The 12,702-nt window shown below is 46.3% G+C and overlaps 1 protein-coding gene across 2 annotated transcripts; it reads left to right on the forward strand.

Annotated features, from left to right (window-relative positions):
- The first annotated feature begins 974 nt into the window (after window positions 1-974).
- Window positions 975-10,191, forward strand: ADPRH (ADP-ribosylarginine hydrolase). 2 transcript variants are annotated; one of them, XM_017518916.2, is made up of 4 exons: window positions 975-1,452; window positions 3,779-4,117; window positions 6,180-6,540; window positions 7,365-10,191. In XM_017518916.2, the coding sequence occupies exons 2-4, from the start codon at window positions 3,820-3,822 to the stop codon at window positions 7,777-7,779; spliced, it is 1,074 nt and encodes a 357-aa protein (XP_017374405.1). In that variant the 5' UTR covers window positions 975-1,452; window positions 3,779-3,819; the 3' UTR covers window positions 7,780-10,191. The 2 variants fall into 2 exon arrangements, with proteins under 2 accessions (XP_017374405.1, XP_017374406.1); XM_017518917.2 differs by lacking the exon at window positions 975-1,452 and having other exon boundaries at window positions 2,974-4,117.
- The last annotated feature ends 2,511 nt before the right edge of the window (window positions 10,192-12,702 follow it).

Consider the following 12,702-nt stretch of genomic DNA (forward strand, 5'->3'; position numbering starts at 1 on the left):
GAGCCTGGTTCCCTAACAGGAGCTGAACTGTCTCTTCCTGCATGCAGCTAGCAATAAAGATTCCTCTAGGAGAGGTACGTTCTCCATGCCAGGACGAGAAAATAGCCTTTATCACCAGAGATTTGGAACTGGAGGTGGCATTGGAATGGAATAAACATTCTTGCAAAGTAACCCTTATCTTCCACCTGTTTTATACCCCACCCCCCCCCATATATCTCCTATGTGTTTCCCTAGAAATTTTTACCACCCTAGCCAGATTTTCTTTGTCCTGTCATTTCTTCTTAAATTTATCACTTTTTCTAAAAAGCATACAAGCATCTTGCTTTGGCCACTTTCTTTGGACTTCACTCAACATCCCCATGTACATGTAAAATTAATAACATGTGTATACTTTTCTCTTGTTAATCTGCCTAGTGTAAATTTGGCTTCTAGATCCAGCTGATTAGCCCACTAAGAGCTGAAGAGTGTGAGTGTTGGGGGAGTGCAGGGTGGGAGGTGATCTCTGCCTCCCTTACTGGTGAACTTGATTTTTGTAAACACTCAAAAGTCACTTAGGCTAGAGTTGGAGATGGAGATTGAGATTCACTGGGAAGGCCACAAGAGAACGTTTTGAAGTAATGGAAATATTCCATATCTTGATCATGGTGTAAGGACACTTCATTATATACGAATTATGGATCAATTTTTTAAAAAGCTCTCAGATCAAGGTTAGTCATTACAGCAAGGCAACAGACATAGCAAATTTAAAATTTTGGAGAAGTATACAGAATACCTGCATATGGTGATTCTGATTTGCTTCAAAAGTGACATGTTTAATGTATTTAGACAAAAATACTCTTCGTTTTTCTTTGCTTTTATTTACGACCAGGGTAAAAGAATTCTATGCTGCTGCCAAATAAATGATGAGTTAAAATTAATTAACTGAATCCTTAACCATTCTAAGAGGCAGATATTATTATCCCACTTCATGCGTGAGGGCCCTGAACCCTGGTAAGGGCGGCGCACTCAGTATCTTCTTCCAAGCCTCTGGGCACACCCCGGTCCACCACAGCCTTGCAAAGCCGGACCTGAGCACGGGCGAAGGCATCAGCCGAGGCCACACGGGAGTCACTGACGGGTGACAGCCGGCTTTTCGGTGTGGCCACATTCCGGAACCTTCAGAGCCTTTGGGGCGGGAGACGGAAGTCCCACCCGTTTTCGCTTGGGTGCAGAAGGGCGGGGCGGTGCCAGGAAGCCGCCTGGGGGCTCCGAGATTTGCTTAAACCCGGCGGCCAAGCTCAGGTACTGGGGCGCTCGCCCGCCGCCCCAAGGACCTGCGTAGTCCCGGACCCGGCGACCCGGCACCACCCCTGCCCGCGCCCCCGACCACCAGCAGCAGCCAGGCCTCTTCCTACGCCCCGGGAGCCCGCGCCGCGCCCTTCGCCCGCGCATTTCTCTCCCGGCTACGAGCAGGTACGCGCGCCCCCGGCCCTCGCCCGCGCGCTCCCCGCCCCGCTGCGAGCAGGTACGCGCGCCCCCTCCGCGCTCGCCTCCGCGCCCCCCACCGCGCCCCACGCTACCCTCCCCGGCCTCGGGCGCGCTCCGAATGTGGCGGAGCCGTGAGGATTCCCAGTTTTGCAAATCGTGGGCGCGTGTCACCAGCCCCGTTTCTCCCCAGAGCCGGGCACGGCCCGGAAGCGGCTGATCAGAGCTTAATTCTGAATGTATAGTTCGGGTACGAGAATGTGACCCGTGAAGTTCAGGGGAGTTAAGGAATTAACAGCGTTCCGAAAGCAAACGTTAAAGTGAATTTACAACCGAAAAAGATACTGGTCTTCTTCCCCCAGCCTCGCTTGTAACTCACCAGAAACACACAATAGGGTGGAGCCAGAAGGAATTACAGAAAGGACAATGAGGACGTTGAGAAGGAAGGTATGGAGGGTTAAAGTTCGTCCTCAGAGGCCAAGGAGCGGAGCTAGTGTCTGAAAATCAGCGCAGGACGGGACTTCCGGGAGCCTGCATTTCCCCACTTTTCAGTGGGCAGACCGCAGTCCCGGGAGTCTGTTCTCCCACAGCTCTGCTCAGCAGTCAGGTCTAGCAGCCCAGACCCTCAGTGCCTGGGCTTCATGGTAAATAATAAGCTATGTTAATAACACAAATGTCCTTTATGAGCTCAGAAACTCAGCATTACAAGTAACCGGGTACTGGAACACACCGGTCTTCGCCGTTAACACCCTCTCCAGGGGTTTGCCAGCTTGCATTCCATGGCCAACAGCAGTGCAGCTCCAGAAGGACTTCTGGAAGCCCCATGACTTGAACTAGACCCTGAGTAAATAGGGTTTAGATAGGGGGAGCGGAGGGAAGAGTTTCACCTGAGGGGAGCATTAGCTAGTCTGCCAGCCCCTTATAAAAGTATTGGCCTGGAAGGGATGGAGGGCTTTGACCTGAAAGCCGCAGGAAATAGGGAATCCTGGGGATTTGGCTGAAGGAGGGGGGCTCTTAGGAAATGCACCAACAGGGAAGCCAGCGCTTTACCAGGGATTTCACTCATGGTGGGTATATTATTAATCGAGATTCTGATTCTCTAGAAGCTGATCATTTCCAAGAGAAACAAAATTTAAACATTGCTGTTGAAAGAAAGGTTGTGGGGAGAAAATGTTCTAGTTCTAAAACAGAACACCCATTTTCTCTGGTTGTATGTGAATAATACAACATGCTTACTATGTGCCAAGCACTCTAATATCTTTGCTTTTTTTTTAGACGATCTTGCTCTGTTGCCCAGGCTGGAGTGCAGTGGCCTGATCTCGGCCCACTGCAACCTCCGCCTTCTGGTTTCAAGCAATTCTCCTGTCTCAACCTCCTGAGTAGCTGGGACTACAGGCATGCACCCCCACATCTGGCTAATTTTTGAATTTTTAGTAGAGATGGGGTTTCACCATGTTGGCCAGGCTGATCTCGAATGCCTGACCTCAGGTGATCCATCCACCTCAGCCTCCCAAATTGCTGGGATTACAGGCATGAGTCACTGCGCCCATCCAACTTTATGAAACTTAATTTATTTATTTGTAACAACAAATCCAGGAGGTTGTTACTTTTTAAAATCAGTGCCCTTTTACAAATATGGAGACTGAGGTACCTAGAGGTTGCACAAGGTAAGAAGATCCGGGCTGAGGCTCAGTGGTGTGATACCAAGCATCCTAGCCTGGCTGGAATCGAAAGATTTGGGTTCCAGTACCTCCACTCCTCTTGTTTTGTGAATTTAGCTTATCTGAGCCTTCATTTTCTTATCTGTGAAATGCATACTGTAATCCCTCCTATGCTACTGTAATACTAGGGAGACAATGAATGAGCAGGCGCTTTGTGAACCAATAGGAAGTATAGAGCCTTGCACTTCTAAGGTCAAATCCCAGCTAAAAAGAGAAAATGATGAGCTGGGTTTGACTTGCAGAATTTAGTGGGCCTGCTGCTCACCAAGAGGCAAGAGATACAGTTGTAGCTACAGTGATAGACTTTGGAGTCAGATGGACCTATGTTGGGAACCCAGCCCTGCCACTTATTAGCTCTGTGACCTGAGACAAGTTACTGAACATTTCTAAAACTGCATTATCTCCGTGATCCTCCATTTGCTCGTATGTAAAATGGGCTTTACATTCCTTATAGAGCAATGATTAGGATTACGTGAGATGCCATTGATACAATGCCTTGCAAGTAGGGAGTGCTCAATAAAGCATAGACGGAGTCATTGTTTTTTCTGGTTTTTCTTTCTCCTCATCCTATTTCCTTTGTCTTAATTTCCCAGCAAGCACACCCTCTCCAGGGCCCAGCATGTGAGACGGACTGATGGAGAGGTATGTGGCTGCTATGGTGTTGAGTGCAGCTGGAGATGCCCTGGGGTTCTACAATGGAAAGTGGGAGTTCCTCCGGGATGGGGAGAAGATACACCGGCAGTTGGCCCAGCTGGGCGGCTTAGATGCCCTAGACGTGGGAAGGTGGAGAGTCAGTGACGACACAGTGATGCACTTGGCCACAGCAGAAGCTCTTGTGGAAGCTGGGAAAGCCCCTAATTTGACTCAACTGTATTACCTCCTTGCTAAGCATTACCAAGACTGCATGGAAGACATGGATGGCCGGGCACCAGGTGAGCACAACTGGTGGGAGGTGCAAAGTGGGCAAAGAATAAAACAGGCCCAAGGAAATCATTAAGAATGTTGATGGAGATTTAAATAACAGAGACAATAGTGTTTGTCAATGCAATAAAAATAGAAACAACAGCCACGGTGGTGGGTCATTCTAGCAATTTGGGAGGCCAAGATGAGAGAATCTCTTAAGCCCAGGAGTTTATTAAAAAATAGATATGTATCTCTGTGTTGGGAAAGGTCTTAAAGAACATGTACAAAGATGTTACTAATTATATCTGGGTGATAAGAGTATTTATAGTTTTTTTATTTTTACTTATTTGTATTTCTAAGTTTTCTGTGATGAATAAGTAAAAAGAAAAATGTGCATTTTTTCTTTGTAAAGAAAATACAGCTGGGCATGGTGGCTCTTGCCTGTAATCCTAGCTCTTTTGGAGGCTGAGACAGGCAGATCACCTGAGGTCAGGAGTTCAAGACTAGCCTGACCAACATGGTGAAGCCCCATCTCTGCTAAAAACACAAAAATTAGCTGGGTGTGATGGTGCACGCCTGTAATCCCAGCTACTCAGGAGGGTGAGGCAGGAGAATCGCTTGAACCCCGGAGGCTAAAGTTGCAGTGAGCCCATATCGTGCCATTGCATTCCAACCTGGGTGACAGAGTGAGACTCCATCTCAAGGAAAAAAAATGCAAAGGGTTTTGTAGAGACTTCTGGTCACAGATTTGCCCACAAGTGGTTGTTGCCCACTTTGGCAACTTGTTACAGCCACTTGGGCCAGCGGGTGATTTTCCCTGGCCCAGCTGACCCACCTCTCCTATTCGAGGCTGCCAGGGCCGCCATAACAAAATGCCATCGCCTGAGTGTCTAAAACAATGGAAATTTAGCTCTCACAGCTCTGGAAGCTGAAAGTCCAAGTCAAGGTACTGACATTTGCTTTCTTCTGAGGCCTCTCCTTGGTTTACAGACGGCCGCCTCCTTGCTGTGCCCTCACATGGTCTTTCCTCTGTGTGCATGCATTCCTGGTGTTTCTGTGTGTCCACATTCCTCTTCATATAAGGACACCAGGCAGATTAGATGAGGGCCTTCCCTAAAGGCCACATTTTAGCTTTATCACCTCTTTAAAGGCCCTGTCTCCAAATCGAGGTACTTAGAGCTACAGCATTTGAAATGTGGGGACACAATTCAGCGCATAACACCTCCTGATGAAAGCTTCCCACCACCATACCTAGGGGGCCCTGTCACCCCAAGGATTGGCTTTGGATGCCAGTCTCTGGTTATTCTTTCTCGGCATCTGATAGCTCTTCATTTTAGCAAGTGGAAAGTTTTTTTTGTCCACCTGTGGCATCCGTGAACATTGTTGTGAATACACTGACCAGTAAAGGAACAGCAGAGCCACACTCCATTGTATGTCGCTGCCATCACTTGGCTCACATGCGTATTCACAGGTCCCCAGTAGGAAAGGTCGGTGACATAAGCCTGCTTACATCACTGTCACGAGGGGATGGCCATGGCCCAGAGGTTCAGTGACTCACCAATGGCACATTGTTCCCCTGAATCCACTGCTCCTTATCTGAGCCCAGGGCTTCACTCTAGAATTTTTGGCCCTTTCCCCCCTTTTTGATATTCAGGAATTCCAATTGTGAGGTTCTTATTGGACTCTGTAAGGGATTGGGCTTTGGAGTCTGATGGATTTTACCCAGCCACTAACTACTTATGTGATTTTGAGGAAGTTTCTTAAGCGCTGAGCTTAAAAGTCTTATTTATTTAAAAAAGAGAATGATATGCTTACTTCTTAAATTTGTTGTGATATCTCAGTAGTAACTGGTAAAAATTCCCAGGGTTCCTATATGAGTCTGCTGCTTTTATTAGCATTATCATGCCAAGGGTTATATATAAAGAAAGACACATTGTTGGGTGGGGTTTGGAGTTTGGGGGCATTCATCATATTTTTTGGCTTTCCTTTTTCATAAAAAAAATACTTGGAGACAGAGTTTAGTTCTTTATTCCTGCTGGGGCCTTTGCTTTGGTTATGCTAACTCCTATCCCCTATATGACTCTTCCCCAGGTAATGCCTCAGTGCACAATGCCCTGCAGCTGAAGCCCGACAAGCCCAATGGCTGGAGGCTTCCCTTCAACAGCCATGAGGGCGGTTGTGGGGCTGCCATGCGGGCCATGTGCATCGGTCTCAGGTTCCCACACCCCAGCCAGCTGGACACACTGATCCAAGTGAGCATTGAGAGCGGTCGGATGACTCACCACCACCCAACAGGCTACCTGGGGGCCCTTGCGTCTGCTCTTTTTACAGCCTACGCTGTGAATGGCAGACCACCCTTGCAGTGGGGAAAAGGACTGATGGAGCTACTACCAGAAGCTAAAAAGTACATTGTCCAATCAGGCTACTTTGTAGAGGAAAATCTTCAACACTGGTGAGTCTCTAGGTGCATGCCCTGCTCGAACATGCTTGAATCTGTGTGTGCACATCCACCTGCACATATATGTCTTGGATTCAGAGATCACAGCAACCCTCATTGTTCTCACTGACCAGCCCTCTTTCTACCCACCTTTGAAGGATTTCAAGTTCCCTTCCAGTAATGATCGCCCAAGATAGCCAAGTGGACACTTCAATGACCAGGGCAGCTGCAGTGCTTCCTCTTACACAGGGATCCTGTAGTTTTTGTGGCTTTCCTATGCTACCACGAATTTTTGTGCCTATTTTCTACTTTCCTGGAATTTGCTTTTTCAATGTTGTCTTGGTACACAAATAATATTTTGAATATTCTGGTTAAAATGCCAGAGATAGGTTTTTTCACTAGCTAACTAATAAGTAGTAAGTCCACATGTTCCCCTTCTTGTGAGTTCACTTCACATTCTCTTTCTTAGAATAAAAAGAGGCTTTCTGATGAAGTCACCCACAGTTGTGATGTCCTGAAGTTCCCCCTTGAAAGGTGACACATGACATTACTCTCAACTACACAGGAAAAATAAACCTTTATTTCTTACCCTTTAACTTGATATATATCTTCTTTATTTAGCAACAGGATCAATGCCTTATATAGAACCTTTTGAAAAATGTATTGAATGAATGGTACTTATATAGAGATAATTTTGATGTTTAAAGAGTTTATGATACTAGTGCAAGAAGCCGAAATTATATTGGAATTTTCTCTGTTCACACATCCATCTGGTGCTTTTTGTATGAATTTTCACTTTACTTTTTCAATTGACTCTAGGTTTTTTTTCCTTTCTACAGGTCCTACTTCCAAACCAGCTGGGAAAATTACCTAAAACTTCGAGGGATTTTGGATGGAGAATCAGCCCCTACCTTTCCAGAGCCCTTCGGTGTGAAGGAGAGGGATCAGTTCTACACCTCTGTGAGCTACTCTGGCTGGGGTGGCAGCAGTGGGCATGATGCCCCCATGATTGCCTATGATGCTCTCCTTGCTGCAGGAGACTCCTGGAAGGAGCTTGCCCATCGAGCCTTTTTCCATGGTGGAGACAGTGATTCTACAGCTGCCATTGCTGGTTGCTGGTGGGGAGTTCTGAATGGTTTTAAAGGAGTGAGTCCCTCCAACTATGAGGAACTAGAATACAGAAACCGGCTGGAAGAGACAGCAAGGGCTTTATATTCTCTCGGATCAAAGGAAGACACTGTAACTTCCCTTTAGGGAGATGTGATGTTTGTTTCTGATGGATTCTTCTTTTGTGTATTTCCTTTTCTGCTATTTCTTTTCACTTTTTCCAAAATCAAGAGTCTCAACCTTGTACTCTGGGAATTTTGAGATAACAAGTCCCTTGGGCACCTTAAGCTCAGTGTTTTCAGGCTCATCCTGTTCTTCTGGAATCTATCCCTCTTCTTACACCGAAGAGTCTAGCTCAGTTGTTGGGGTCAACGTCTCCCAAGTAAAAAATCTCATAACCTCTTATTTGAGTCTTCATTTTCATCATCTACTTATTCTAAAAGTTTTTTCTGTTTGTCTCAAATTAGGCTCACACAAAGCAGACTCTGAGACAAACATCTGAATATAAGCAGTTTACTTGGGAGATGATTCCAGGAAATACTGGTAGGAGAATGGGGAAGTGAGACCAGGAAGGGAAGGGAGCTAGTACAAGGTCTGTTAATGAGCAGGTTTGCACTGTGGGCAGTTGGCATTCTGCCATCTGAGTCCTCTGCCTGAAGCAGTCCTCAGAGTTGCCCCATTTGAAGGGCAAGCAAACCAGGGGTATTTATTCACTGTCCTCCACCTGCCACTGTTTGAGGACCACTGCCAGGGATGCTAACTACCTGGTACTTCTTGACTTGCCCTTTGTACAAGCCAAACCTGAATGTCTTCGGTAAAGACTCAAGAGATACTTGCAGGGGCAAGCTGTAAGGGGCATGGGAACAGTGAGGGATATATGTGGGGTCCTAACAATATCTGCCAGGCTGGTCTACCTCCTAAATACACTCTAAATCTATCACCTCTATTACCTCTATCACCTCTATTACCTTCTTGCACTGAGGATTTTTCAGCTGGATTTCTGCAATCCAAGCTGCTCAGGTCTGGGGAGATGCTGCTCTGAGCTGCTTCTCCAGACTCTCCTCATCATGGCAGTTAACACGTTACCAATTTTATTATAGTCTATTTGCTTGTTTGTATTTTTTATAGACAGAACCTAGCACAGTGCTTGAGCAGGCAGTAGGCATTAATCAGTATCAATTGAGTGTTATGAAATAGCCTCCTATCTGGTGCTTCCCTCATTACCCTCCAGAGTTATCTTTACGAATTACAAACTGTCTATGCTAAACTAATCATGGTCTAATTATGTTCCAATGAATACATCACTCTTTCTTCATTTCTTGATGGCCTTCCCTCTCCTTGTCTACCTGATAAATTCTTACTTGTCCTTCAAGTCCCAACTCAGATCATAGAGCTTCCTGGGTGAAACCTGCTTTGATTGTTCAGGCACTTGGCCACCTTCTCCTCACTCACTGTCTGTCCTGGCCTCGTCACCACACCAATCCTGTTGTATGGTGCTGTGTGTCTTCTGAGTCAATCCTAGGCGCATGCCGCCCAGCAGACATCCACCTGGGAAATGAGATGCCATCGTCACATTCATTTGGTCACCCTCAGTCCAGCCAGTAGGCTTGCTCTCATTTGGTTTGTTCTCAGGGGTGGGGGAAGGAACAGAGTCTTTTCCTTCTCCTTCTGAGAAAACCACAGAGCATGATTTTTCCTTTGCGAAATCCCTGGTTTTCAGCTGAGAGCGGTGGGGAAATGAGGTCTGAGGATAGCAGTCCTGCAACCTCCTAGTTCATCCCACAGGAATGTTTTTCCAAGTCTTTCCAGTCTCTTTAGAACACGGTGGAGGAGGGGTGTGTGTGTTGTAGTGGGTAGGGAGGTAGGAGATGCAGGGAGTATCTTAGCATTTGTTGTTTCCTAGTGCAGGGCTTTAGCTACAATCGTAGACAACAGGAAAAAGCTCTTAAGAGATCCTATTAGATTTGCTTCACCACATATCAGTCTGGATCACAGGCACAGTTCAAAAAGAGGTCCGACTTTCAGACTTCTTTTTCTCAAACCTCAAAACCTCCACCCCAAACTTCACACTCAGCTGCTGACCTTACTTCCTTTGTGTGTGTGTGTGTGTGTGTGTGTGTGTGTGTGTGAATGTGTATGTGTGTATGTGTGTATGTGTCAGAGAAAGAGGGACAGAGAAGGGAGGATGAGAACGAACGGGGGAAAGAAATAAACTTTATGCATAACGTTAGGGTAAATCAATAAAGATGGTCTGACACATTGTGTGAATTTGCCATGCTTATCAAGTTAACATATGTGTATTGAACAACAGAAAAGGTCATATGTGACATTTCAAATGATACTTTTTGGACCTGCTGTGAGATGGTGCTTCATTTGCTTTCTTTGTTAGCCAAGATTTCTAGATGTTGTCTAGAAGTATTGGCAGTAGTTGTTTTTGTTTTGTTTTGTTTTAAGATCTATAAAATTAGCATTGGCCTCATTCACCCTTCTCTAAGATTCTCCAACCGCCTCGTTCTTCTTTCTATACCTCTCTGGAACAAATAAACTTGCATCTTTTTATTCTTTTATTTATTTATTTTGAGACGAGTTTTTGTTCTTGTTGCACAGGTTGGAGTGCAATGGCGTGATCTCAGCTCACCGCAACCTCTGCTACCCGGGTTCAAGTAGCTGGGATTACAGGCATGTGCCACCACGCCCAGCTACTTTTTTTTTTTTTTTTTTTTAGTAGAGATGGGGTTTCACCATGTTGACCAGGATGGTCTCGATCTCTTGACCTCGTGATCCACCCGCCTCGGCCTCCCAAAGTGCTGGGATTACAGGCATGTGCCACCACGCCCAGCTACTTTTTTTTTTTTTTTTTTTTAGTAGAGATGGGGTTTCTCCATGTTGGTCAGAGTGATCTCAAACTCCTGACCTCAGGTGATCCACTCACCTCAGCCTCCCAAAGTGCTGGGATTACAGGCATGAGCCACTGTGCCCAGCCCTTGAGTCTTTTTAAAACAGCCACTGAGCTAGTAGGAAATTGAGGGGAAGGAATGGGGACTGACTTCACAATCCAACCAGGCTCCTGGGCCAGCTCCTCAACAATGGCTGCCTGGGGTCAGGCTGAGGACCCACAGGTCTTTTAGATAGGGACTGGGGAACAGCCTACCATCATTTATTTTACTCTTTGGGCTTGGGATTGGGAAGAGTAACACTTAGGGAGTAAGTGAGGCTCTTTCCTTTTGGAGAAGGATTAGGAAGAGAAGAAGAGAGTATTGCTGTGTGTCAGATCATTCACAATAACCCATTAATAGATGAAGAAATTGGGCTCGGAGAGGTTGCCATCTATCCAGTCGCACAGGATGAGATAGAGCTGGGGTTTAAAACCAGGTCTATTTGTCCTACAAAGGATGGAAAAGAAACAAACCAAGGTGCTTTTCCCAGTCTCACACAGCACTCACACTTCTACACCCAAAGGTGTGGGAGTTGTTACCCCACACACCAAGCAAGTTTCTGACAGACACCAAGTGGTTGTCCTCTAATTCAATTCTGATGCTATGTTCTGGATGATAGCATCAAATTCCACAAGTTAAGGCACAAGACTACCTCCCCCTCCCTGCCCCCACCGCCACTGCTTCAGATGCCGACCACAAGTTCCAGGTTGTGACCTGTGCTTCTGACCAACCAGCTGTAAATCAGAGTTCCCACAAAACCCTCAGGTTTGATTAAATTGATGGAGTGGCTCACAGAACTCAGGAAAACGCTTAGTTTACTGATTTATTATAAAGGATATTACAAAGGCTACAAATGTCTAGCCAGGTGGAAGAGATGCATAGGGCAAAGCATGGGGAAGGGGTGTGGAGCTTCAATGACCTCGCCAGGTACACCACCCTTTAGGAAGCCCCATGGGTTCAGCTCTCCAAACACAGTCCTTTTAGGTTTTCTTGTTTGTTTGTTTGTTTTTGACAGAGTCTTGCTCTGTCACCAGTCTGGAGTGCCATGGAGCGATCTCAGCTCACTGCAACTTCCACCACCCAGCATCAAGCAATTCTCCTGCCTCAATCTCTTGACCTCGTGATCCACCCGCCTCGGCCTCCCAAAGTACTGGGATTACAGGCGTGAGCCACTACACCTGGCCCTTTTAGGTTTTTATAGAGGCTTATTATGTTGGCATGATTGACTAAATCATTGGCCATTCTGAATCAACTCAGCCTTTAGGCCCCTATCCCTCCCTGCAGGTCATGAGGTGGGTGGGGACGAAAGTTGCAACCCTCTAATCACATGATTGATTCCTCTGGCAACAAGCCCCCATCCAGAGGCTATCTAGGAGTCCACCAAAAAGTCACCTTATTAGAACAAAAGATGCTCCTCTCACCCAGGAAATATCAAAGGATTTAGGAGTTCTGTGTCAGGAACCAGGGTCAAAGACCAGATATTTGAACAAAAGATTAGCACCCCTATCTACAAGGGTTTTAGGAGCTCTGCACCAGAAACTCGGGGTTGGAGACCAAATACATATTTCTTACTGTATCATCATACCACAGTCTTTAAAGCTCATTTTCTTTGTACACACTCTACTACACTCTACTTGTTAGCTGTTTAAGTATTAGAAAATCATTCCTTAGAATCAAAATGGTGTAATATGGTGACAGTATAAGCCTGTGCTCTTTTCACTTTCCTACAACTAAGTGGTGATGTCAAGAGAAAAGCTAGATGTGGGTTTGAGATCCACACTTGGAGCAGGGGTAGGGAAGAGACAGAGTGAGTCCAGGAAGAATTATGAAGTGGGCAGAGAATCTTCACTCTCCTCTCAGGCTCTTTCCCGTTCTCAGGCAGCTCCTCAACCTCTGCACTCATTCTGCTCCTTGGCGACTGTGGTGACTCCACCTAATGCTTTGGACATGATCTACACATAAATGTTCGCACTGTGTTTGGTGACATCTGTCCTCACTTGCCAAGGTCCTTCACCTTTGTGGGCCTTGAGGTCGTCGTCTGTACCAGCTGGTGGTCTCAGGCAAGTGACCCCTCTCAGGGTATTTGAGCTTGGAGCCCATGGACTGTCAATACTAATACCCAAAGAACACGAGT

Source organism: Cebus imitator, unplaced genomic scaffold (genome assembly GCF_001604975.1).
Source record: "Cebus imitator isolate Cc_AM_T3 unplaced genomic scaffold, Cebus_imitator-1.0 Scaffold713, whole genome shotgun sequence".
Lineage (NCBI taxonomy): Eukaryota > Metazoa > Chordata > Mammalia > Primates > Cebidae > Cebus > Cebus imitator.

Bases quoted from the DNA above. Each gene is read 5' to 3' on its own strand.
- ADPRH (XM_017518916.2), top strand. From the start codon at position 3,820: ATGGAGAGGTATGTGGCTGCTATGGTGTTGAGTGCAGCTGGAGATGCC. The intron at 4,118-6,179 runs GTGAGCACAACT...ACTCTTCCCCAG, and splicing joins CATGGATGGCCGGGCACCAG to GTAATGCCTCAGTGCACAAT. The intron at 6,541-7,364 runs GTGAGTCTCTAG...TCCTTTCTACAG, and splicing joins GAGGAAAATCTTCAACACTG to GTCCTACTTCCAAACCAGCT.